This window comes from Polistes dominula, unplaced genomic scaffold (assembly GCF_049000335.1).
Source record: "Polistes dominula isolate Pdom_NZ unplaced genomic scaffold, Pdom_raw_medaka contig_20, whole genome shotgun sequence".
Classification (NCBI taxonomy): Eukaryota; Metazoa; Arthropoda; class Insecta; order Hymenoptera; family Vespidae; genus Polistes; species Polistes dominula.
Genome location: NW_028301147.1, coordinates 8,016,392 through 8,043,397, shown reverse-complemented (window position 1 = coordinate 8,043,397; position 27,006 = coordinate 8,016,392). Strand labels below are relative to the sequence as shown.

Below are 27,006 nucleotides of genomic sequence, written 5' to 3'. Positions count from 1 at the left end.
TACATATCTCTCTCTATATATATATGCTTGCATTTTGTATGCTTCTAAAATATTTAATATACTCCAAATAGAGTACTTCGATGAATCTATTCAGTAATTCCAATCGATTTCAATCATGAAGCTTTACTTATAAGCATATACGTATATATATAATACATAGTAAAAGGCTTGACCATTGCTGCCGGAATTAAGTCTTTAGGAATCCTTTGTCTCGAGTTTAAGGAGAGGATATTAAACGATCGCAAACATTATAGGCTACAGGTATAAAGAGGTAACGATTGTTTGAAGATTAAATAAACATATAAAGAGAGAGAGAGAGAGAGAGAGAGAGAGAGAAATAAAGGGAAAGAAAAGTTGTAGTATAATGGGAGAGAAAGCGAGATTATATACAGTTATCCGGCAGCACTGGCGAAGATGAAAGCAACTTTGTCGAATACCACGTAGGTACCACTCTCCTCCTTCACTTCTTTCACCACCACCATCACCTCTACCTCATCCTCCTAACTCATACTATTTAAGCCTTTTAACCCCTGCTGAAAATTAAGGCTCGTCTTTACGACTACAGGATTACCAACTTCTAACTCTCTCCCTTTCTCTCTGTCTGCCTGTTTGTCTCTCTCTCTCTTTTTCTTTTTTTTTCTTCACTATCTTTTCCTCGTGTCTTTCACGTATCTTTTTTCTACGAAACGTATCAATATACGTTAGTCAGATTTTTAATGAGAAGAAAATGGCAACATGGTATTCTACGAGATATAAAAAAGGTACCTCAGTACGATTTACCTGTAAAGATAAATAGATAAATATAAGACGAGACGAGTAGACCATGGAATCCATCGACTTAATGACAATCTTTTCTGGGTACTACCAAAGACTGACACTTTCTTTCATGTAGACATATATATATATATATATATATATATATACAGAAAGTGTAAAAGAAAAAAGGGAGTAAAGAAAGTGAGACAGAGAGAGAGAGAAAGAGAGAAAGGGGGGATGTAATTAAATGCTTGATTAAAAAGGATTCCTTTAATAATAAAGAATGCTGTCTTTGATCTTAAAGCAACTTGTTACAAGAGTACACAAGCAGCTAAATATGGACAAGAGCAATTTTATGCTGGCCGCACTCGCTCAATTTTCCAGCTTCCTATCGGTTGTTTTCTCGTTTTATGAAAAGTATCTCACGATAAAACCTACTATACATCGATCTCTGATATCTTCTTTTTTTAGGCCAACCATCGAATTGAAAAGCTCTTTTCTTTTCTTTTCTTTTCTTTTCCTGTTCTTTCTGTTTTTATTTCTTTTCTTTTCTTTCTATTCTATTCTTTTCTTTTCTTTTCCGTTTCTTTTCTTTCGAATTGCTCGGCACCATAGAGAAGAAGTCGATCTACCGATGCTTGGATTCATTCGTGATCTACTTTTCGAACTTCTTAACCTCCCCCTTTACTATCATGAAACTCGTCGATGCGTTGATTGGCCACGTAAAAGACAGCAAGTTTTATTTCGAATCGGGGACGCGAACAAGCCGTAACTTCGATTAAACGTTCTTTTATTATACCCTAGAAATGCCCTTCTCCCTTTCCTTTTCCTCCCATTCACGAGACTTTTATCCTTGAAAGCAACCGGAGATTGCATCTAAGATCGAGACCTTCTGTTTGTCTCTCATTCTTATGGTCTCATCGAATCTGTGATATAATCTTAATATAAAATGTTTATTATATAGCAAATTATAATTATTTTTTCATGTATATATATCACATAAATATTAGATTATTCGGAAGGTAATTTCTTTTTTCCAATAGTGAATAAAAAAAAATTATTTTCATATTTGGAATGAAAAGTATTTTAAATGATCGCAAACACTGTAGTAAAATTTAATAAATTTAATCTTTTAGCTATTTCTTGCTTTGTTATAATTATAATTACCATTCACCAATGTATGAAATATTGGAAAGCAATTTTGATACTAGAATTTACTTAAAATATCATCTCCGTAACCGGCACATAATTTTGTTCTCGCTTTTACACTGCGTTTATTTGACCCTAACAAAAAGTACAATATAACGAAAATGCTGATTTTGATTTTTTTCATTTCTAACGCTATGCCAAAAAAAAGAAAACTATTTAGCAGGTCGAAACTCAACGAGACTCAAATTCACGTATGTGATTAGTATGTAAAATGATTTTAAGGTTAGAGTAAGATTAAGTATTGGCGAGTAACATAATTTTTAAGCGATAAACAAAACTACTTTTCGAACAATCTTATATGCATGTAAGAAATCAAAATGATAGCAAAATTAACACATATCATCGTTTCGATCATCTGTTAATTATATACACAGAAATCTGTACACGCACTCGAATACATTAAGCTGTCGTTAATTGTCATCTAAATCTTCATAAATTTATAATCAAAAAATGTCTTGTAAATTGTAAAAAATAAAAGTTGATTTAAATTTTTAACGAAGCCTCATGTATGTCGTGTGTTTAGAATGATGTCGTGTGTTTTCTTATGTTTTTTTTTTCCTTTTTTTTTGGGGGGGGGGGGAAGATATGTACACGAACGTACAGCGTGTTCGAAATTATAAGTTAACATTTTATCACTGTTTGAAAGATATAATTTTCTTATTCGTAATATAATACAAACATTATAATTTGAAATAAGAAGGGACAAAATTTTATACGATAAAATGTTAACGTATAACTTCAAATGCACATATCCTATATTATATATATTTATATTATTATATTTATAATTTAATTAATATGCACTTCTAATTAGGCATATACATATGTAAGTATATGTACAGATATATATATATATATATATATATATATATATATATATATATATGTATAGTATATGTATACGAAGTAGTACAGAGCGTTTTAAGGCGAGCGCGTGCAAGGACAGATGCTTCAGCGATGCAAGTGAAGTGCTGTGCTCTGTGCGTGGGTCATTTCCGGGATATTCAGGCACACAGATACGCGCACACGCGCATAACAATGTTCATTACTTTTCTCTTAACTATTTACGTTTATGTAGGTAAATCCCTGATAAATGTTAAGGAGACTTTTGAACCTGTTTTCATTCCTATAAAGTAAAACGAGAATCCTGGCCTAAATTCATTTTATGTGTCGTATTGTAGATTTTGTATCGTGTTTTGAAACGGAAGATGCGTTACAAATTGAAATTAAAACAAAATGTATGAGAAGAAGAAGAAAAAGAAGAAAAAAACAAAAGTAATACAATACTTTTTTAAATATAATACCAAGCCAGACAAGAAAAATTTGTAATAAACTTGTGTTCTGTATACTTTTTTTTAATCGTGTTTTACTATCAAAATTGTAAAAGGAAAGATAAAAAAAAAATTTAATAATAATAAGAAAATAATATAGAAACTGAAAATAAATTGCTATCGCGCGAGTTAGCTTGCACGGTTCAATCAAAAGATATGATTAAACCTCAAAATCGTTAATTCATTGTTTCATTCGCGTCGTTTCCGCACGTCACAGTGAGAATTTCCTCGTCGCGATTTTGATAGGTAGTGTATAGTCGACGAAAGCTGCAGCAGCCGTTCGTATTTGTAATGGTGTAGGAGAATCCGTTTCGTTTGTTTGGTTTATGAAATATTAGCAAATCAAATGACGTGTAGTGGTTGAAAAATGGGATTAATTAGACGATTGACGTTTCCCATATCATACTGTTTTTTCGAATCCCTTCGATTCGAGAAAAAAGGGGACTCGAAAATAAGAGAGAAAGAGAGAGAGAGAGGAGGAAGATTTCAATTGAATAGAATATACTTTTTTTAATTCGTTCTCTTGCTCGTCAAATCACTGGTTTTTTCACTTTCCCGCTCTTTCCCTTTCTCTTTCTCTCTCCTTCTCTTTCTTTATTACTAATATCCCCTCTATATATAGTTAGGTACACATTCAATCGTTTTACGCGCGTTGTACAACGAGCTTTTGCCTATAATTCGTTCTCATATCGTACCACGTTTAATTATCGTGAAACGATAATACGATTCGTAGCTGAAAGCGCATTGAGCTAAAGACATCCTTGCGCCACCCTATGGTTGAATATGTCGTTTAAACATCGCCCATTGTTTATCCAAACGATCTAGTATATTTTTTCGCGTTCGAATCGAGCGATCGATCTATTCTATCTGTAATACGATGTAAAAATTAAAGTAAAAAGTAAGTAACGAAAGATTATGATTTTATTTTTGTTCTATTATTTTTGTTTTTTTTTTTGTTTTTCGAAGAAAAATATAGAACTCAAAGAATTCGTGTAAGTGTAATTTGCATGGGTGGTTTGTGTTAATCCTGGCCATAGTAATCTCGATAGAGTTATAATAATAATATAATAATAATAATAATAATAATAATAATAATAATAATAATAATAATAATAATAATAATAATAATAATAATAATCACGTAATCGAGAATGATGAACTTTCGAAGGTTACGTTATTCCTGGAAGTTTCATACAACGCGATAAACATAGAATTTGTTGAGTAGGGTTCGTGCAATGTTGTCGCATGATAATCAAACCTGTCCAAACAGTAGACTCGAGTCTGCGTTTGATCCCGTAAAGCTAATAGAAACATTGTATGAAGATAAATCTGGTGATGCCTGTCAAACCTGCCGCTCGATTATGTATACATAAATTGCAATGAATATGATCGATAAATGAGTAAGGTTTATAAAATGTGGTTATAGATTTATTCAAGAACGAAACGATACCTTGAAATACGATTAAACTAGATAGGTAGACTAAATCATTCGAATGATTCTGTATAGTTAGTTAAGGAACCTACTTAATCATTCATTAGATTTTTTAAATTCGTTACTTCTTTCATCCTAGAAATTTGAAAAAAGAAAACATACATACATTTTAATCCCAATTTTCTCGATACATTTCGATATTTCCTCTTTAATAATAAGTACTTTTGAAAATAGAAGAATCGTGTAACGTTAAGGATTCTCTTATAATTCTCAACTCTCAAACTTACACCTGTAAAAGACTATCATACTTCGATGATCCTTATTTTACCCTAAAACCCATCACATAAGACTTTGGGAAACTGATGTTGAAAAGACGCAAAAAATAAAGACTTGGGGATAAATCCTATACGAAACTAAAAGCCGAACTATCGATTGATAATATTTTTGACAAGTTACGTCGAGAAAATTGGGCTTACTTACAGAGTTTTAATGGACAAGTAGGAAAATATCAACCATTTTTCATCCTACGAACTAAGGGGAAAGAAATGGAGAATTAGTTTTGATGAATATTATAATTGGTTTTGCTTAATGAACACGATCGATTAATTGTTTACTTACCTAAAACACGAATTTCGACGGATCGTTGTGAAGTAATATTATGTTTGTTTCTGGCAGTGCAGGTGTACGTGCCTTGATCAGCTGCACGTTGTACGGTGTCAATGAAAAGAGTACCATTCGCAACTCTTTGTCTCATATTAGTTGGCAGTTTTACGTTACCTGTCAAGATCGTTATTAATAATTGGACAAAAAAAAAAACACAAAAAATTAACTGAAAAATTTTGTTGACTAAATTGTCAACAACGATGAAAATTCTTGGATAAAGTAAACTTACCTTTTTCCCATACTATTGATTCGATGGGGTATCCAGCTACAGGACATTTGATATATAGTTGCTTCCCAGCGACCGCTGAGACGGTCGACATGGGTCTGACATATGGCAATCCTGAGATTGAAAATTATAGAAAATTCCTTTTAACTTATACTCAAACTACTTGATCTATAAAAGGAAATTAAGTGCTATAGTGACAAGTTCGCAAAATATACAGGACGTTAAATATCATTTGATATTCTTTCTTATAGATATCCTGTATACATACTAAAAAAAAAATAACAAACCTAAAGAATAAGAATATTGTCGATAAAATCACAAAAGAATATATAATTAAAATATGTATAATATCTTATAAATTTCTTCAACGATAAAAAATTCTTCCGATTAAAAATTAAACGATCGTTACGTTTTCTTGTCGAAAGGATTAATCCTTCTCATCCCCTGTCTGTTATTAACTCACCGTAAATATTCAGTCTTGCTGAGTGTTTCGAGTCCCCTGCTCTACTACTGGCAGTACACTCGTATTCTCCACCATCCTCTGATTTAACCGATGTGATGTTAACGTGGGATATTACGTCTCCGTACACGGTCACGTATTGGCCAATCAGAAGCCTGTCGTTTTGTGGAAGAGGAAATCCATCTAGCAGCCAGGAAATTTGCGGCGTGGGATTACCCGCGGCGCTGCATTTCAGAGAAACCGATGGACCAGTCTGCATTGTCTGTTCGATAAACCTGTAGACTAGCTGTGGTGCGATCTCTGTTAACAAACGTTATGCTTTAGATTATATAGAACTGAAAGCTTTCAAACAATATTTGTTTATCCTCTTTCATTCTTATACTTGTATTTTATTGTTGTTCTCTCTCTTTCTCTCTCTCTTTCCCTCTCTTTCTATCTCTCATTCATTGTTTTAACACTGTCTCTTTTATTCTTTTCTTTCTCTTTCTCTTTTTTTCGTGTTTATCAAGTTGATTTTTTTAATCACTTTTCTGAAATTCGTAAGAAACTTTACTTTAACTTTAGAATTTCTATTCTCTCTATTATACACAATATTTCTAGCTACCGTATTCAAACTATTACGTTATGTTAAAATAAATAAAAGAAATACAAAAGAAACAAAATCAAAAACGAAAAAGAAAAGCTAGAGTCGTTTCTCGAAGAATAAAAACTTACTTTTAGACAATATAATTAGTTGGTCGAGAATTTATTATGAAAAATGTTTGTGGAACAAACAACTTGTATTATACAATATTTTATAAGAAAGATGAGATTGAAGAAACAGAAAAGAAGAAGCATCTAAATCAATGTGATGGAACATAGTATCGGATTTTTATGACTTCTCTTTCAAGAGTATATTTTTCATTTTATATTTTACATGGTTTCTCTATGAAATTTCAATATTCTCTAACAAAAAGAAAAAAATAAATAAAAAGAGAGAAAATAGAGAGAGAGAGAGAGAGAGAGGCAGAGATAAATGAATGAATTTTAAAAAAATGATATAAAACAATTGAAAGATGAAAAATTCGATGTACCGGGATAATAATATGGGTATCTCTACGGTGAAACTGCATTCAAAGATACTTTACGTTTTAGCAAGTCGCGTAACGAGTTGTAGCTGGAATTTGCTAATAAATTCATGAACTTTATAAGGCGAGTGCATACATACACATATAAATCCATAGTCACACAACTATACTTGCGATAAGATAACGTTGACTCTTGTCAAAGTTTTCGCATACATTCATAGTTTCCGCATATCTGAATGCTACCTCCTCTCCTTAAAATCCACACTGTCAAGACAAAATTTCTCATACTCTTCCTTTCTCTCTCTCTTTCTCTCTCTCTCTTTTCTCATTTCCTCTCTCTGTTCCAGACTGTTTATTATACTATTACAAAAACGTTTATTCCATTAAAATCATTCAAAAGTAAATTTAAATTACATCGATGAAATTATTTCATAAAGAACGGTTATCGACGCATCAATAAAATATTTTTCTTTTTCGATCATATAAAAATTAACACGCAATCTATGAAATATATTTTTTTGACCACGTTGGATTAATTTGAAAATTAAAATCCGAACGTGAGCTTGATAAGTATCGAAAAAAAGGGCAGAGAGAGAAAGAGAAAATAAGTCGTCATCGTTGCTGTTCGTTTGTCGGTGGCCACAATTTGCGTGTGTTTTATTAAAAGAACAGTTTTCTTCAAGAAGATCATTAGTAAATTAACAATTTCGCCTATCTAATTAGACCGCGTTATTTTTACACAAGGAAAAAAGAAGTTGTGCTTTCTGTATCTTGAATCAACCAATTAATGAATTTAAAAATGGACACACAATGAACTTTCCCAACGCTTACTTTTACAACGAAGGTTGAAACAAAAAATGTACATAGGGTAGACAGTGGACATAGTGAAAATTAGTTAGCTACCTATTCGTTCTGTATTCTTTTGCTTTTTGTTGTTTGCCTTTTTAAAAGAAGAAAAGAAAACAAAAGTTATGAGGGAATGAAAATGAAAAGAAAATGTCTTGTAGTTTTATAATTTCGACGACGTTCTCGTCGTTGTTTTTAATACTAAATGTTGAAAAAAAAAGAATAGAAAATGAAAAAATAGAAAAAGAAGGGATACGAGGTAAAAAAGAAATAAACGAACAAAGAATAATACAAACTCGTGGAGAATCGATCGTTTAAAATAGTGGAGCAGTTGAGTGGTGTTGCTTATTTTTCTAAAAAGCTACGTATTTTCAGTAGTATAATTGACGAGCGGTCAGACAGACGGGTACGACTGGTATTTTCCGACGCGAGAATAAATGCTTGTATAAAATGAAAATGATGAAATCGTGAAAAATAGAAATAGGAATTTAATTGAGAGTCGCTATTGTTTGATTTCAAAGAGAGGACAAAAGGCATTTGTATATATACAATATAGGTAATACGACTATGTCAAATCCAATATACGTAACATAATTTTCTATTCCTTTTTGATTTCTTTTCTCATTTCATTGATTGATCAAATATATGAAAAAGAAAAAAAACATTAATTTTGTTTTTCAATCAATTGGCCCGAGTGGTATATAAATCTAAAAATATTGGGAAGAAAAAATATGTAAAAAAAAGAAAAAAAAAGCGGATGAGAGAAAAAAATACGCATATGTATATGCAAATATGTATACATATATATACACATACATACACAGAAAGAAAAATAAATAAAAATAAAAATGATGTCAAGGTGTGCATAAAAAAAAATATAGGTGAAGCTCTTTCTTTCTCTGTCTCTCTCTCTCTCTCTCTTTCTCTCTGTCTCTCTCTATCTCTCTTTCTCTGGTAGCTTTTGCAAGAGAAGTTGCTTCTCGCGAAGATGGTTTAGCCCCTGACGTATCTATGACGCATAATAAATAGATGACTCGGTGGAAATGCAGGGCGATGCGAGATCGTGCCCGGTCGAGAGCGGCATGCAAAGCATCGGTAAAACCGTAGGAATCTCGTTAGCGTATGCAAATCCAAGGTGACGGTACTAACTATCCGATCGTGCTGCGGGCGATCTTCCACAGCACTCACCTTACCCCTTATACCTAATGCACGCTCGATGCCCTGCAGCTTAGAAATCATGGAGCCGAGAAGAATCCTAATGACAAGGTAATACGAGCCTGTACTTCACTATCGCACTCACTCACTCGTTCACTCATTCGCTATAACATGTTCTCGTCTTCTATGTTGGTGTACAACTTCACCTTCTTCCCTGAAGGTCGGTAGTGAGAGTTACTAATTGACGGTCGCGTCGGTAGAGAACTTCGTTCACCGTAATTGAAGGTTTTCTAGACCCTCCTCCAACGTACACACGATCTAGTTCCACCTCTGAACTGGATGAAGGCTCGTTCAGAAAATCGTTAGCTTTGACAAATCTCAGAAAAAGAGTCGATACTTTGACAATGGATTTTCCAAACTCTTTTCTCTCTCCTTTTGCTTGCGTACAGAGAATGAAAGAAAAGTGTAGTGAGAGGGACTAACGGAGTGAGTTGAGAGAGAGACACGCTTTTTGGAATATCAAAAATAGGCAGATCGAGAGAAAGAGGAAGATAACGAGTAGCGAGAGTACGCGCTTTGGTCCGACAACCAGCGGTAATAGTAGTAGTGCACTATGCTATTCTCGGTGCCAGTAGTCTAGCCAAGCCATATTTTAAACACATCACTCGAGAAAGGAAACTACATTTTCCCCTAGGACAATTCGAGTTTCTACTAATTAATTACCTTGACGATTATATTAGAGGAAGTTTATACCTTGATTGAGTTAACTATAAATTAGAGGCAGAGAGGAAGGGAGAGAGAGAGAAAGAGAGAGAGAGAGAGAGAGAGAGAGAGAGAGCAAATCCTTCCAAAGGACTTAATTGATAAAGTATGAAATATCAAAAGATTGAATCAATTTATGTTGTTTACCACTCCTATATTCGTTTCTTCTGGGAACCTAACGCGAGAAACTTTGAAAGGTTTTTCTCTTAGACTGAGACTTCTCCAATTACCTGTCTCAACCAAAAGTGAAAATAGTTTCACTTTCTGATATCTAACCAAGTGACAACTTGAATGAAACCGAAGAGGAACAAAAGAAAGGATAAACGAAAAGTAAGTGAAAGAGAGAACATTATTTTTGTACTTTCTTTTGGTTGTTATTCTGGGGAATTCTTTTCATTTTCTTTTTTAAAACTATTTTTTCTATTCAACATTCTTCTTATAGTATAACTTATTAAAATAGGAGTTATAAACGATTTCGAAAGATAATTTCAACTCTTAGACGATAATAATAAAAGTTAGCATACGCGATCCTATAGAAAAGGTTAATAGCCTTTGAAAGTTGCTAAGGTATACCTATTCAACTGAAGACTTTAAGGAAAAAGAATAGATGGAATTTTCGAATTAGACGTAAGAATAACGCAAGCTGCCAATATCAATGATATCGTTTGATACAACTTTTCTTATCACTTTTTTAATTCTTTTCTTTCACACATTTTTTACACTGTTCGCAATCCAAAATCATTCGTTAAGCAAAATGATAATAAAAAGGATTCCTTTACGTACTTCACGTACTTAGATAGAGATGGGCACGTATACTCTTAGAAACATCTCACGTAATTTAATTGAAATTCTCATGCGAAAAAGATTTTTTTCCTTTTTTCTTTTTAGAAAATGTTGAGAGGTACGTCTAGTCCCGTTGAATATCCACTTACGCGATAAAAGCGTACGATCCCCACGAGGTTCCCCCATCGCGAAATCCGAATTTGCGGGCGTACTCATTAGACATAATGGCGCAACGGACAAAGGTTCTACTACTCTACGTTCAACTCTCGTTACGATCTAAAATTAATTTCCAACGATACGTCCACTGTTTTTCTTTCTTCCTTTCCTTCCTTTCTTTCTTTCCTTTACTTTACTTTACTTTACTTTACTTTTCTTTTGTTTTCTTTTCTTTTCTTTCTATCCTAACGTTTTCCATTAATATGACCAGAATCAGAATCCAAGTGGAAATTTAATTTACGAATTTCTATGGTTTTGAAATCGGTTTCTAAAAATTTAATGAAGCTAAGTTGTTAAATAATGTAACAAAATAGAAGTAATTTTCGTTTCATCCTAAGCGACGAGGATCAATGTTCGATTGATTTTCATCTCTCTTTCTCTCTCACTCTTTCCCTTTTTCCTTCTTGTTCTCTTTCATTTTTCCTGTCACCATATATCGAAATAAATGGATTCAATTTAGCAATAAATTCTATACCTCCTGTCGAAGCTGCGTGCATTGTTACAAACGCGTGTATGCGTGTGCGTACGTGTGCCTATCAGGAAAAAAAAAGAAAAAAAGATAAAAAGGAAAAAAGTAAAACAAAAAAGTAAAATAAAATAAAATAAATAATAATAAAAGAATAAAATGAAAATTAAAAACGGCGAAAAAATATCAGCTATTTTCACGGATTCAAAGTTTTAATATTGATAAAGTAAATGTGATACGATAAATTTGATACACGACTAGAAATATTCATATTACATTGGAGTTAGTAAGAGAAGAGTATCCCGGAGGGGGATAGATGGAAAACGAAGCAAAAAAAAAAATAAAAATAAAAATAACAATTTTCTGTAGCACCGTTATTCGTCGGATACAATTTCATGCTGAAAAATACATTAGCAAACGCATCGATCAAAACCAGATATATATAACCATATGAATCTCGACCGATCGAAATGCTCTTTACATTGCCTTTTCATTTGTAACAGTTTTCCGTCCAACGAATGGACCATTGTGCGAGAAAATAATTAAATAAAAAAATATGCGGTACATATCATAGTTATATTATATCAAAAACAACAAAACAAATATCATATATGAAAAATGTAATTTATACAAAATATTATTTAGTCATATGTATATATAATAAAACTTCCGTAATGTTTTTAGAAAGTGCTAGAAGGTGATGATAAAACAGATGATTCGTAGAATTTTATTTTAATTGAATTTTTTGGATTTGAACTATATCGACTAAACGAATAGGAAACGTGCCGTCTATTGAAATGGTATCGTAGGGGAACATTTTTTTTTTGTTTAACTCGAAATATGGTATAACCTCTGACCTTTAAAATAATAGAGATAGAAAGAGAGAGAGAGACAGAGAGAGAGAGAGAGAGAAAAGAAGAGATATGAGATAACTATAGTTTTTCTTTTTCTTTCTCTCTTTTTTTCAACTATTCTAACGTTAACTTTCATGAATAACCCCCTCTCTTCCATCTATATCGAAATTACAATCCAATTGAACCGACTAGCATAGAAAAGGCAAATAAAGAACAGATATTACTTTATTGTGATTGAGAGTTGTAGTGTGAACGTGAAAGAAGATTGAACAATTCACGCGATGAAGTTTTTTAATAGTCCGTTCGACAACGAAAAGAGTCATGATATGCGTTAGTTTGTGTCCTTTTGTACTTCTGATGTTAATTATCTCTCTCTCTCTCTCTCTCTCTTTATTTGTCTTTAATCTACGCAAAAATAAAAAATAAATAAAAAAGATCGTAATCGAGAAAATTTTCATTAGAAATAAATTCCATTAGTACTTAATGATCGAACTTTTTGAACTTTTCGCCATCGGTGAATACAACTCTAAAATTTTAATCTCGAAAGATTAACAGAAAGAAAAAGAGAGATGAAAAAAAGAAAGAAAGAAAAAAAGAAATAAAAAAAAGTGATAAAGAGAGAGAAAAAGTAAAGAGTAATGCTAATACAGAAACAGGTACCAAGTTCGAAAGTACAAAAGCCGAGTGAACGGCATTGTTCGGGTCGGCAACGTGTTATCGAAGGACGGGCACACACTGACCATGGGGCCGTGTATGGGGGTTTTGTAATTAAAACCATTCGACGTTCTCGTATTCGCGCGATTATCGTTGACCAAATGGTTCCTGCTTCGCCGCTGAACTGCTGCGAGAGAAGGTTCCGATTGGAAAAAGCTAGACCATTCGAAATCGGTTCCTCCTCTGCGTGAAAAAATCTCCCCCTCCCCCACCTACTTGTTCGTCCATTTCTTTTCCTACTACATTTTCCTCCTCTTTTTTCTCTCTCATTCTTTCTCTTCTCTCTCTTTCTTTTTTCTCTCTTTCTTTTTTCTTTATCTTTTTCGTTCTAAACCGCAGCGATTCGTGATGATGATGGAAAATACGTTACGGTGGAGTGCCACGCAAACCGGGAATGGGGGATTCTATAGAAAAAACAAAAAGAAAACTAAAGTTCTGCGCTGCATTAACCGTCGTCGTGCAAGCTATCACCGTCGAAGCCATTCGTTCGACAAACTAACGTTCGCCATAGCGACGCCTTGCAATTTCCTTGCATTAGACCACTCGCCAATACGATCAAAAAAGAAATTTAAAAAAGCAATGATATTGAGAAAATAAAACAAAAAGAGAGAGAGAGAAAGAGAGAAAGAAAAGTTAGGAAAAGAAAGAAGAAAAACAACGAGAAAAGAAGATGCACAAAAAAAGACGCTTGCTTAATCACCTGATGTTTTTTCCTGGCTGTTCTTTTTCTCACTGTCCCCCTCTCCAAACTCTGATCTTTGCCCTATACTTCCCCTTTATCTCTTGTTCGTTCTTCGATCATCTCCCCCCTTTCTCCCTTTTTTTCCTTCCCACTACATTTTATTTTATTCTATTTTATTTTTTTTATTTTTTTTTATTCTCATTATCATTTCCATTATTATTTTCATTCTTTCTTGATTTTTAAAACAAATCGATCTAAAAAAAAAGCGACAGGCGTCTCCGCAAATTCAGCAGGAGAATTAAACGAACGTCAATTCTAGTAGAAAGATGACGTAGTTTGCATACGACTTCATCGTAATTGAGGCTTGTGAAAGGTGATCGCTAGCTATAATAGAATAGTATATTATGCAACTAGTGTGTAAAGTTGTTGATTACGCACGAGAGCGAAGTTGAGCGCCCTCGCTTCGCTCTAGTGGGCAATCGACAACTGCGCACTAGTTGCATATACTATTTTTTATTAAGAATGCAGAGACATATTTGATACATAATTGGGGTCCAGGAGCAGAGCCCCCCCCTCTCCATAAAACAATACTGAAAAAGTTAAAAAATTTTAAGTAAATTTATTTGCATAACGGAGCTTTGTTCTTTTTAAACAACGGAATATCGTTTTCTTCCAATTTCCGAGTGAAGTTTCTTTTCACCAAGTTCGATAGCGTATTCAAACAGGAAATAAAATAAATGAAGAACTAAATAGTAAGATTATCGTCTAAGATAGCCTTTTTAAACAAAAAATAAAATACAAAAAGAACTACATATTAATCTTATCGCCTACAATATTGACACTTTGATTGTGATCTTTTTATCGTCAATTTTCGTGCGGTAAGTGAAATTTGGGTGCGACAAGTAAACTTTCCGCACTCAAATTGACATTTATTTTACTCAAAACGCGTGTTGTTATTGTAAAGTATGTAAACAGCGTTTTTCCGACCCCAATAGCGACCGAAAAGATAGTACTTTCTTCATAGTAGAAATGTAAGCTATGGAACTTTGTTTTTTTCTCTTTGTTTTACGATCGAGTTAAGCGAAATGCGATCCAGGTTAAACCCGTGCCGGGGCCGTTTACCTTTCCGCCAATCTTATCGACTCGTCGAAAAGAAAGCACTCTTCATTTGTACGTCTTTTTTTTCTCTTTTGCTCTTTGATAACTGTATTTTATATATATACCACTGCTACTACTACTACTACTACTACTACTACTGCACCGTGATCTAAATCGAGTTAATGAAATCGAACTAACTTACATAAAAAATTGATGATTTTAATCTAATCTTGGAATGAAAAAAAAAGAAAATGTTTACTTGAAGAAATAAAAAGGGAGAAAAAATAATAAAAAGAAAAATTAAAAAAGATTGTTATTTTATTTGGTTTTGATTTTACGTTGAATATCACTTGGCTACATTTTCGGTACAATACGTATAATATAGTACAGTACAATAAAGTACAATACGGTATATAGTATAGTATAGCACCACAGTATTGTATAATCTAGCCTCGAGCATGAATTCTATTCGCGAGAGAAAGAGAGAGAGAGAAACATTTTGGTAAAGGAACAAAGACTACTCACCACCCAACCGCAATTCTGCGATTCCTTGGGCCATTTCGTATTCGTTCCTGACGAAGCACTGGTACATGCCCCGATCTTCGCGTGCAACCGACGTCACGGAGATACGTTCCCTTGAAACTACGCTCACGCGACCGGCCGTTCTCAATGGCTGACCATCCTTCAACCAGTAGAGTGCCGCCTGTGGAAATCCACTTGCGCTGCACGTCTGAAAAGGGGTTTTAGAAAAAAAGCCTCGATGAGAGTAAAAAGTAAAGAAGGAGGATTTGCGATACGAGACCCTTCTTTCTTTCTTTCTACCTATGCTTTTTGCTATAGTCCTAAAGAATTTTGAACCGTCCCATTGAAATGCTAATTATATTTTTTTACGAGACACGATAATGCTCATATTCTTTTATTTTTTTATTTTTATTTTATATTATATTTTTTTTTCTAGAAGAAAATTGTATGAGTATATATAGTATGTAAATATATACCTTCAATTGCAAATATACTATTAATGAGAAATTAACAATTGTTATTTGTTACTAATCGATTTAGCTCATTTTAACAATAAACAATTAAACTTAACAAAGACTAAAGCCTATTTTGGCGTTGGCCTAAATTCACATCGTGTTTCGATCTGAATAACATAGTAATTAGATTTTCAACTATCCACAAAATTGTCTAATTTTAAATAAATATTGAATTACCAAATGAGCAGGCTTTCCAAGATCGACCGTTTGAATAGCAGGTTGTACATGAACACTGAGAGGTGCGGAAACAGTCAATCTAATTTCTAAGGTCTCGGTACCTTCGGAATTACTAGCAATGCACATGTATGATCCAGCGTCATTTTCTTGGACTCCTTGTATAATTAAAGAACCATCTCGAACGATATAATGGCCGGAACTATCTTCGATCGGTTCTTCTCTTTGATTCCTGTTGTAATACCACCTTGAACAAAAAATATATTTCACGAGAGGTCAAATACTTTCTTTTTCCGCTAGAATAGAAATAAGAAAAGGAGAAGGCGTGCGTGAAATCGAATATTTTGTAACAGATTTCCTCGGCATCGGAGAAACGGGCTTAAGTAAATCCACGCTCGGATGGTTTCGTTGAGTAAATATAAATGTTCTCTTATCTGAAATCGAGCGGTGAAATAAGAAACGAGAAATAAGAAGTACTAGAATTTTCTTCGTTCTCGTGAAAATGAAAAGATGTAAAAGTATTACGCGTGTGTCGGAGCATGTATGTATTAACGTTCTCATGTTAGACACAATGTTTCTCTAGATATATAACACACACCACGTATATATATATATATATATATATATATTAGGGTGGGTCAAAAAAATCAGTTATTTTTCTTTTTACAAGTGCCACGGAAAAATGGGTTGCTAGTTACCTTAAAAAAATTCTCACCAAATATGAGCTCTTAATTTTAATAGAAAGATCTTCCGCATCGCAGTTTTTTATTTTTTTCTCAGTCCAATAGAATAAAATTCATACCTCATCATTAATTGATTGTACAGAAAAATGTTCTAGACGAATTTTGCAGGAAATTTAATGCTCTACAAAAAAGGTATCTTATATTGTTTCCGTAAACCTCACCATTTGAATGATATTGAAGATTTAAGTTTGATTATTTTAAGACAAATTTCATTTTTGTTTATGAATTTTATAACTCGACAATAAATGACTATTATAAAATGCGCAATACAAATTTTTGTAGAAATTAACTGCTTTATAAAAATGGTGTTTTATGTTTTGGCGATTAAATTAAGCGTTCAAAAGATATTCATCATCAATCTTTTTTGTTAAAAAGCATCGAAAAAATTACCCTACTTGCAACAAAAAATTGTTTGAAAATTAATAACTCAGTTGAAAATTGAAATAAAAAATTTTTTTATAACTAATTGGTCATTTTTTTTCTCTAAAACTGAAACATATAATATATTTATAATGAAAACTTTGCTTTTTTTTTATTAATAAATAATTAACTAAGCGATAAATAATGTAGAATTTATTATTTTATATGTAAACAAAGATACTCTTACACATAAAAAAAAAACTTGAAAAATATTTTGAAGTTTCTCAGTTGATAAAAACTAAAATTCGTGTAAATTTTCTCGAAACTTATAAATAAAATTGAAATTTTTCGAATATCTAATCAAAAACTTTTAAAATCAGTACACATGAGAATTTGATGATGAATATCTTTTGAACGCTTGATTTAATCGCCAAAACATAAAACACCATTTTTATAAAGCAGTTAATTTCTACAAAAATTTGTATTGCGCATTTTATAATAGTCATTTATTGTCGAGTTATAAAATTCATAAACAAAAATGAAATTTGTCTTAAAATAATCAAACTTAAATCTTCAATATCATTCAAATGGTGAGGTTTACGGAAACAATATAAGAAACCTTTTTTGTAAAGCATTAAATTTCCTACAAAATTCTTCCGGAACATTTTTCTGTACAATCAATTAATGATGAGGTATAAATTTTATTCTATTGGACTGAGAAAAAAATAAAAAACTGCGATGCGGAGGATCTTCCTATTAAAATTAAGAGCTCATATTTGGTGAGAATTTTTTTAAGGTGTCTAGCAACCCATTTTTCCGTGGCACTTGTAAAAAGAAAAATATCTGATTTTTTTGACCCACCCTTATATATATATAACAGTGAACTCCGGGGTGTATCTCTTTGGCTTCGAAAATTATAAAACTATATTACCCGAGTGAATTGATATATCGAGCATACCAAATTTACAGTAAAAATAAATAGTGCAACGTTGATAAAAATGAAATAAAAAAAAATGAAAAAAGAAATTAATAAAAGAAGAGAAAGAAAAAACAATTAATGATATAAGTTAACGTCTGAAACGATGAATGATATGTTAAAACCTGCGAAAATGAGGTGGAAATGTTCGTCAAATATAGGAACCGAAAAGCGTATCTCTCCATTGCACTGGATCACCGCAAAATAACTACGGTTTCGAATGAAAACAGAGAATGCACGGTGCTCCCATGAATTGTAACTATGCCGTAACAATACTCTCTTTCTCTCTCTCTCTCTCTCTCTCTTTTTCTTTTACTCTTTTCCCATTTTCTCTATGCAAGCGCACGTATTTTGCGGAGATACGCGACGCACGCCTGCCAGTGCGATAGGCCGTCCTGTTGTTTTCAAAACATTCGCGATTAAATATCGTGTGAAATAAACGCAGAATTGTTTCTCATCCTCATCCTCATCACCCGCTTCTCCTTTTTCTCCTCTTTCTATTCTTTCTAATCATCATTATCGTCGTCGTCATAGTCAATCATCGTTATCATTTACGTCTATGTACTAACTGCTAATGCCTAACATCATTAACAAAAAGAAAGACCTTTTTTGTTTTCTTTTTTTTCTGTCGAGAGGGATATAAACGGTAGAGGCACTTCTCGAGTCGTCTAGTTTTTCTTTCCATTCTTCTCATCTTTTCCTTTCTTTCATTTTTTCTCTGTTTCTCTCACTCTCACTCTCACTCTCACTCTTTCTCTCTCTCTCTCTCTCTCTCTTTCTTTCTTTCTTTCTCTAACTATCTCTCTTGGCAATTTATTATTAAACGAAGGAAAACTCAATGTACCGTTGGAAAAATTCGTGGCGAGTCGACGTCACTGGAGCTTCAAATATTCAAGAATAAACGCAACTAGATAGTAAAAGAACGAACTACTACTACTACTATCTTCTTTATATATTACTTGTAATTCTTTGTTTTTCTTGTATATATATTATAACTTATATTCCAAATAACATCGTTCTCCTAACGTGTATCTTATATCTTGAAAAATATGAAAAATTCACTTATTCACGATCAGCTCATATTTTTCCAGATAAAAGTTGGAAAAAATATCAAATATATAAATCTATTGACAATTTAATTCTATTTTTATTGACTAATCTGATTTCAATCAAACTATTTGATATCGTTTTAACGAGAAGACTTTTTCTAAACAATTTCTCACTTAAAGAAAAAACGAGAGAAAAAGAAAGAAAAATAGAGTCAGAATATTTACCAAATACATGATACGTTTTTTTAAGTGATACGTTTCGTATCACTTCAAAAAAAAAAAAAAAAAAATTGTTGAAATATGTACAGTTTATATTGCTGGTAAGCTTGAGCAGCAGCGGCCGACTCGATCTGAATTGATCCGAATCGATCCAAATTTCTTTGAATGGTTCCCTTTTGTCTTTCCGTAGTTAGTCGTCGTATGTATAGCTCCACGTGATGTAGACGCGTTTGCGCTTGGTCTTTGATGACCATTAAAGTATGTAAGTTTTGGAATAAATTGGTTATAATAAATAATAATAGTTGTAATGTGAAGTTTGTTATCATGCAACCAACCCGATCCATTTTAATCCAATTTTATTTAAATTTAACAAAAATAAAAGAAATTTAGATATTTTTTTTCTTATTCAAACGATAATTAAAAGTTACGAAGAAATAAATAAAAATATCGACCCCTCGATGTACGCAATTGTGGTTAATTTTATCATAACCAATCCTCGAAATGTTTCTCATCCATCCCCCCTAATTATTGATACGGGTTAAAAGTAGATTCAGAGTGAAATATAGAAAAGGTAAGCACTTCTATCTACCTCTCTCTCTCTTTCTTAGCCACTCAATATCTTCATTCCATTTCTTTATTTCTCTCTCTCTCTCTTTTCTATCCATTTTTCTTTATTCAACAATTCCCAGAGAAGTCGAGCTTTCTCGCAACGAATGACCTCGTGTGGTTTGGAAAGCCACAGGAGAGTGAGAGAAGAAGACCTGTGTGGTCCTCCAGGCACCGGTTTCTTGCTTACTCTGCCCTCAGAGGTAAAGCGAAGATTGGCGCGTGGAAAGGAAGCACGACAACGAGAAGTGGAGAGAAGGAGGACTACGAGACGACTACGAGGATGAAGAGTGGAAGAAGACGAAGTTGGAAGGAGGATGTGAATGCTGCTGAGCTAGAGAAGAGAGTTGCTAGGTATAGGTAGGTAGGTGGGTAGATAGGTAGCTACGTGCACGACGAGGAGGTATACCTATAGATAATCGAATTTACGGAGGGAAATTGGCGACGGAAGGAGGTGGGATAGAGGGAATACTAGAGTGTGAGAGGAACCTGGAGATGGAAGGTTCTGCTTCTGCTTCTGCTGCTTCTGCTGCTTCTACTACTGCTTCTACTACTACTGCTGCTGCTTCTGCTTCTGCTGCGGCAAACCCTCAACTCTCTCTCTCTCTCTCTCTTTCTTTCTTTCTCTCTCTCTCTTTCTTTATCTCTTTCATTCTATCCATCTCGGTCTTTCTTCTCTCTTCTATTTCTCTCTCTTCTACCTCCCTCTCTTTCTCTTTTCTCTCCTTCTCCGTACTCTGAAGTCAAGACACGAAAGAGGTGAAGAGAACGAGGAGACTGGAGAGAAGAGCTATAGGAAGGTTTGTACGATCAGAGAGAGAGAGAGAGACAGAGAGAGAGAGCGAGAGAAAGCAGTGAGCACAAGCGCGGGAATATCCAGTGACGTCGACGTACACGTAAATGCGGAATATTTGATGGGCTGTCAGAAGCAGTCTCTGTAATCAGCGGTCGGTTTGTTTGCGCTACTCATACAGACCCATCGTCTATATATCTTTCACCCATCTTCGTTCATACCTTCGTTTCTCTACTTCCTTCCATTCGAATCCACGCACGTACTTTCTCTCTTTATATATATATATATATACATATGTATGTATGTTTCTATTTCCGTCTTTTTTTCTACTTTATATAACCAACAATAACGTGCATCTAGGAAATCCCGGAGAATTTCGTAAAACCGTATCACACCTTTACCAAATTTGTTACTTTATAGATGTAACAGCAAGCGATGAACATTATGATGTGCCACAATGAAAAGTAATTTTAAACGCCCCGTTTTAATACCACTCGCGTCGAATTGATTTTTGATGGTTATCATCGCGAGATACAAATATAGGTATGTATGTATTTATTTTTTATTTTTTTATGATCGAGTAATTAATTCTTATTATTAGGGAATATTTTTTGGTTAAATTCGTAGAGCAGGAAATATTAGATTTCTCTTTACAAATTTTCATCTCTCGTGACAATTAATTTTTTTCAAACGTATAAGTTTGGCCCGCGAATCACAAGTATTCGCTTAACGAACAAAATCAAGTGAACGTCTAATTGCTTTTAATTCGTGAATAAAAAACACCATATATATATATAAGCATACATGTTTATTTCAATGTTTTTACTAAATATTTCATAAACGACAATTTTATTTCTCGTTAAAAAACGCGATGGGAGTATTTACGGACTACATATAATATATGTGTATACGTATATTCTCTTCAATATTACATTTATTTTGATATCGTTACTCTCGCACAGGGTAAAGCATAAAGTTTATCGATAATGAGAGTGAACAATACAAAGGAAAATAAATTTTAATAACAGATACAAACACTCTTTGGATTGTTTTATATAGAAAATCGAAAAACGATATGGTAAAATGTTTTCTATTTTTTCCCTTTTTCATTCACTGTTTATCGATATTTCAAAATGCGAAATTATCACGTGCAGGACTGGTTGAAAAAACTATCCATAACTTTCTTTCAAATGGAATACTTATATATATATATATATATATATATATATATATATATCTAATAGTCAAATTAACGTGCTGATATTGCCAGATCGCAAAAAGAAAAAATCAATCATATCGCTACCGATGTTGAACATTCGCTACGAATATTCAAAAGTTCATTTTAAATGTACGAACAAATAAAAATATATATTTAAATTAATATGAATAAAATACTGTTAAAAAAATCCATGAAATATTAAAAGACTTTGATAATTATATAATGTTCTTTGTTTACCGCTATTAATTATATTTTATACGAGTAACACGCGTATAATTCTCTGTTAGAAAGTAAACTCCGAAAGTCGAAATAACATTGGTAGTTATATAAGGGACGAAATAGAAGGGGTTGATTCCAATTCGGACGTAACCAGAAGATCTTTATTAGCTTTCGCAAATGTCATACGACACGGCAAGGTATCGAGTCTAGTCACGTAATTTAACTCAATATAACGCGGTATCGAATATGTAACGAGTTTTCCCAACTTCTACCTACCTCTTTCTCTATCTTTCACCTTTTGCTACTATATTCTATACTTTCTTTCTCCTTATCTTTCTATCGCTATAACTATCTCTCTCTTTCCCTCTTTCTCTCTCTTTCTTTCTCTTCTTTCTTGTTGTCTCTAACTAACAAGAAGTATAATCACAAGATTGTGCCAAACTACACGGACTTATCTTTAACTCCGATAATCTCCCTCTCTAACTATCCACTCTGCCGAATATTCTCAAAAGATTTTCCTCAGGGAATCCTGTCGGATTTGTATTTTCGTTTGCGAATGAACGTAATCGACTGTCGGATACATTAGTATTCTCGTTGTTGGTTTCTCTTTTCTTTTACGAATGTTATTTTCCTTTCTCTCTTTTTCTCTCTTTCTCTCTTTGTCTCTCTCTTTTCTGTATTTCTCTCATATATTCCAACTTCTTTTTCTATCTCTTTTATATATCTTTTTCTCTTTCTCTATACGTAATACTCGTCATACATATCCGTTAGTAAACGACCATGTGACGAACGTTGAAAAGTGGCGGTTGAATGAAACAAACGCAATGAGAAAGACGATGGAAAGTACATTATTTGACGACAATTTCGTACGCTTTGTTTATAAAATGCAGTCTTTTAGTCACACATAGTCATTTAAATCAGCACTCCGTTTGACCACTAATCGTTTATTTTTTTTTCTTTTCTTTTTTTTTTTTTTATTATATTCCTTCTTTCTTTCCTCTTACCCATTCTTTCCTATTTTCTCTCTTATTTTTTTACTAGCTTTATTTTTTCCTTTGCCAAGAAGCAAACGCGTGACAATTCCAACTCGATTTCTCTTACCCTTTAGTGTTTCCTTTCGGTTTCTCTTGTTAGATTTTTCTCTCATTTTTTTTCCACGGCTCTTCTTTCTATCTCATCTTTCTATTTTTTTTTTCATTTCTTTCTCTCTCTCTCTCTCTCTCTCTTCCTCTCTTCCTCTCTCGTTCGAGTCAGAAACGAATCGAGAAAATGTGGAATCGCACGTAATGCCTCGTTAATGGTCGCTACTGTGTCGGCGGCTCAACGTTCCCCACTTTTCCGTAAAAACGACTTCTTTTACTCCTTTTCCAACGAAGGAAAAATGTTCCGAAGGAAAACCGAGCTTACGAAAAGTGTGCGAAAGAAAGAAAGAAAGAGAGAGAGAAAGTAAGAGGTACGGGTGAACGACATCGTCGGATAACGATCGATCGTGAACAGAATATTTTCTTGAAAAGGAAACCTCCATCTCCATCTATTTCACCTCTTACGTTTTCCTCGTGAAAGATCGGAACTATGGGTATACTATACTCTACAACATTATAGCTTGAAAAATATATACGCCGATAAATTTTATTCAATCGTCAGATTCTATTCCATTTTCTTTTTCTCTATTTTTATTTCTCTCTCTCTCTCTCTCTCTCGTGCGCATAAACTTTTTATTTCGTCTTCGTTGTTATTATTATCGTAACCCTTATTTTCTCACATTTGTAGCAAGTTGAAAAAAAAGTTCAAAACTTTCCTTGAATAGAGCTATGCCTAATGTTCACGAACGAAGAGAATAACCTGACGGAATTCGTTGTTGACGCTAATTCCGAGCTTACGATAGCAAATTCGACGCTGAATATGCGGCAAACGTCGAAAGCTATCGATACGAAGGAAATCAGCATGTTGAACGCGAAATGTATTCTCTTTTTCCTTCTCTCTCTCTCTTTCTCTTTTTCTCTCTCTCTCTCTTTCTCTCTCTGGATATTTCCTCTATTTCAATCTTTTTCTCTCCTTTTTCCTCTCTCATCCTTTTTGTATATAACATGCTGATACGCGTCAATGAACTCGGAATATTTTCGTATTTCTAGCAGCCGTGCGTGCATTCTCTATACGGGAATACTTTTAGACCACCTCAATGTTTAAAATTAGCATTAATATAAGCAAAATAGAGAAAGAACGTAAACGTCAGCGTCAGAGGGACGTGCATTGTTCGTTGGAGTGCTCGTTTTCGCTGCGATCTATAATCCTGCCCGTCCAGTTTTCCCCCTTTCTCGTTTCGTTTGCTACTATGAGAAAAGATAAGTAGAAAGAGAGAGAGAGAGAGAGAAAAGAGAAAGAACTATCGAATCGCTTTTCAAAAGGAAACCTCTGCTTTCTTTACATATATGAATACGCATATCTATATAGCTTAGTATATATATTAAATAGATATCTATTTATTAAAATAAGTTTACCTTTAATCAAACGGACTGACCTGTTTGTCGGAGTAGGATTGGCATATGCTACACATGGTATAACTATGGTCTCTTTCAATCTGGCAGATTTGTAAACCAGCTTCTCATTTATTATTGGTGGCACGGAACCTCTGAGTTCTGAAAATTTAAAAATAAATACATCAAACGATATATACACAACGAATAAATGTATAATATTAAAGGAGCACAAACATTTTAATTTTAATAAATTATTTTCCTCCTAACGGGATTAAAAAGCTTATATTGAAAGGTATAATATTAATGCCACTGTATTTCAATTAATTGGAGTATAAATTTTATTTACGAAATTTCAAATATTTATTTTAAATAATGGCAATTTCAAAAAAGAAACATTTATTTGCGTTTATAATATTTAAACATCTTATTTACATTTCGAAAATTGTTAAAGATATTCGGCTGACCTATTTTACCTCGTTTATTCCGTATAATTGATTCTGAATGCATAATGAAGATGCATCACCTTATCTAACGATGCATACGATAAAAGGAAACAAGAAACTTTTGCATGGGTTAATGTTGACGATAAGTTTGAAAAATTTATTTTCCGCAAAGAAACAAAAAAAAATAAAAATATCTAACAAACAAAAGGAATATATATACGTCATGGTAGAATAACATTTCAAAAATGAATAAAAAGAAGTCCTGCGTAAATTTGCAGATCTAAACTAAAAAAAATGAGCGTCTTCGTTCATTCGTTCTTATTTTAACGTCAACCTTTTCGAGGTAAGAAAAAAAAGTGGAGTCTTATTCTCTTATTCTTTCATTCATTCTTTCTTTCTTTCTTTCTTTCTTTCTTTCTTTCTTTCTTGTTTTTCTCTTTCGCATACTCGTTTTCCTTTCCCGCGATGAGTTTATGTAAGTTTGTTCTTCTGATATACGGAAAATTTATTCCGTACAAGTAGGTAGAACGGTAGAATAAAGAAGAAGTAATTGGAGTCAGACGAAAGTTTGAGAGCTACCGTGCTACAGACACAAGAGAAAAGAGAAGAAATATTGCACTGCAACGTCCTCCAACAGTCGACGCATTAAAGATCGATTCGATTTCTAGGAGAACCAACCGAAATTCTTTTTTATTAACGTTACGAAGAAATGATTTATTGCAACTCGTTCGGTAAATGTATAATATTTTTCCCTCCTCTTCTTCCTGCAAACGTAGAAAATTGTTTGAAAACTTGTTTTTGCATTGTTGATTTCAAACTGAATTATAATAAAAAGATATATAAATTATATCATTAAAAATATTTCTTGTATTTCGATAAAATTTCAATATTCTTTCAAAGAACGCAACCTATGGGGAAAATATTGTTCTTTTACAAATTTTTTTTCTATAAAAAGATAGGGTACAAAATGAAAAGTAACTGACAGGCAATAAAAAAAAAAGAAAAGAAGCGAATTTCTTACGTGCGGAATGAACTTTACAAATACACTAATTTATAATATAATTTGTAACATTTATCAAAAAAATTAAATATTTCATATTAAAATTTCTACGAACACTCTATATTAAAAAAAAAAATTTTGCACGGTACGATGCGTACCGTTATATTAAAACAAATTTAATAAACAAATTTTGTTGATAGGGGTTCAGTCCTTAACGGAACATTATACAAATTTTCAACATAAAGGATATACGGAATATGAACGTGGGATCTCATTAAAATAATTAAAAAAAAAAAGAAAAAAAAACGTAACGAAAAAGAAGGGAAGAGGAAAGTAATGAAAGAAAAATTTACAGCAACAATGTCGTTGTGAAGATTTGGAAAAAAAGAAATGAAAAAAAAGAAAGATTAGGAAATATTCTCGAATGAGATCCTTTTTCGTAGGATATTCTTTAATACACAGCAGATACGGAGGATTTTTCAGCGTCTTCGTGCATTCTCTTTTTCCTCTTTATTTCTTTCTACCTATCTTTTTCTCTCTCTCTCTTTCTCTCTCCCTCACACTCTTTAAACCAAACCAAGCTTCCTTTCCTTCCCCTAGGACGAGTTCATGTAAGTTTGTTCCGTGATATACGGGAAATGTTTTCCACGGCGTGTCATAAATAGCTTGGAAAAGAAAAAGGAAGAAGAAGAAAAAAGAGGGACAATGGGATCCTTTCGCCGATGAAAGGAAGGAACCGGCACGCCGGAAGAAAAGCTGGATAGACTGAAGAAAGAGATAAAAAAAGATAGAAAGAAGAAGATTTCAATGGAGCGAGCAAGAGCATCATAGCCGAAGAGCATTGATCCGAAACGTTTAATGGGGAATTATGTTAGCTCCGTTCACCCTAAATGTTGAATCGCGTTAATGACATTTTCACTTGGTAGAATACTCGAAAGGAAAGACGTGATACTGATACTTTTCTCTTATCT

The 27,006-nt window shown here is 33.1% G+C and overlaps 1 protein-coding gene across 8 annotated transcripts in view; it reads right to left on the bottom strand.

The window, feature by feature from the left end:
- Positions 1-27,006, bottom strand: part of LOC107074123 (cell adhesion molecule Dscam2) — a 156,038-nt gene that overhangs the window by 48,923 nt on the left and 80,109 nt on the right. For all 8 annotated transcript variants that reach the window (XR_016178190.1, XM_089177238.1, XM_089177240.1 and 5 more), the window contains exons 5-10: positions 24,634-24,751; positions 15,935-16,178; positions 15,246-15,450; positions 6,081-6,377; positions 5,621-5,731; positions 5,347-5,505 (exon numbers count right to left, since the gene is read on the bottom strand). Coding sequence is in view for 7 of the 8 variants with exons in the window: in XM_089177238.1 (XP_089033364.1) it covers positions 5,347-5,505; positions 5,621-5,731; positions 6,081-6,377; positions 15,246-15,450; positions 15,935-16,178; positions 24,634-24,751 (1,134 nt within the window). In the remaining variant the exon portion in view is untranslated. The remainder of the gene's footprint in view (positions 1-5,346; positions 5,506-5,620; positions 5,732-6,080; positions 6,378-15,245; positions 15,451-15,934; positions 16,179-24,633; positions 24,752-27,006) is intronic.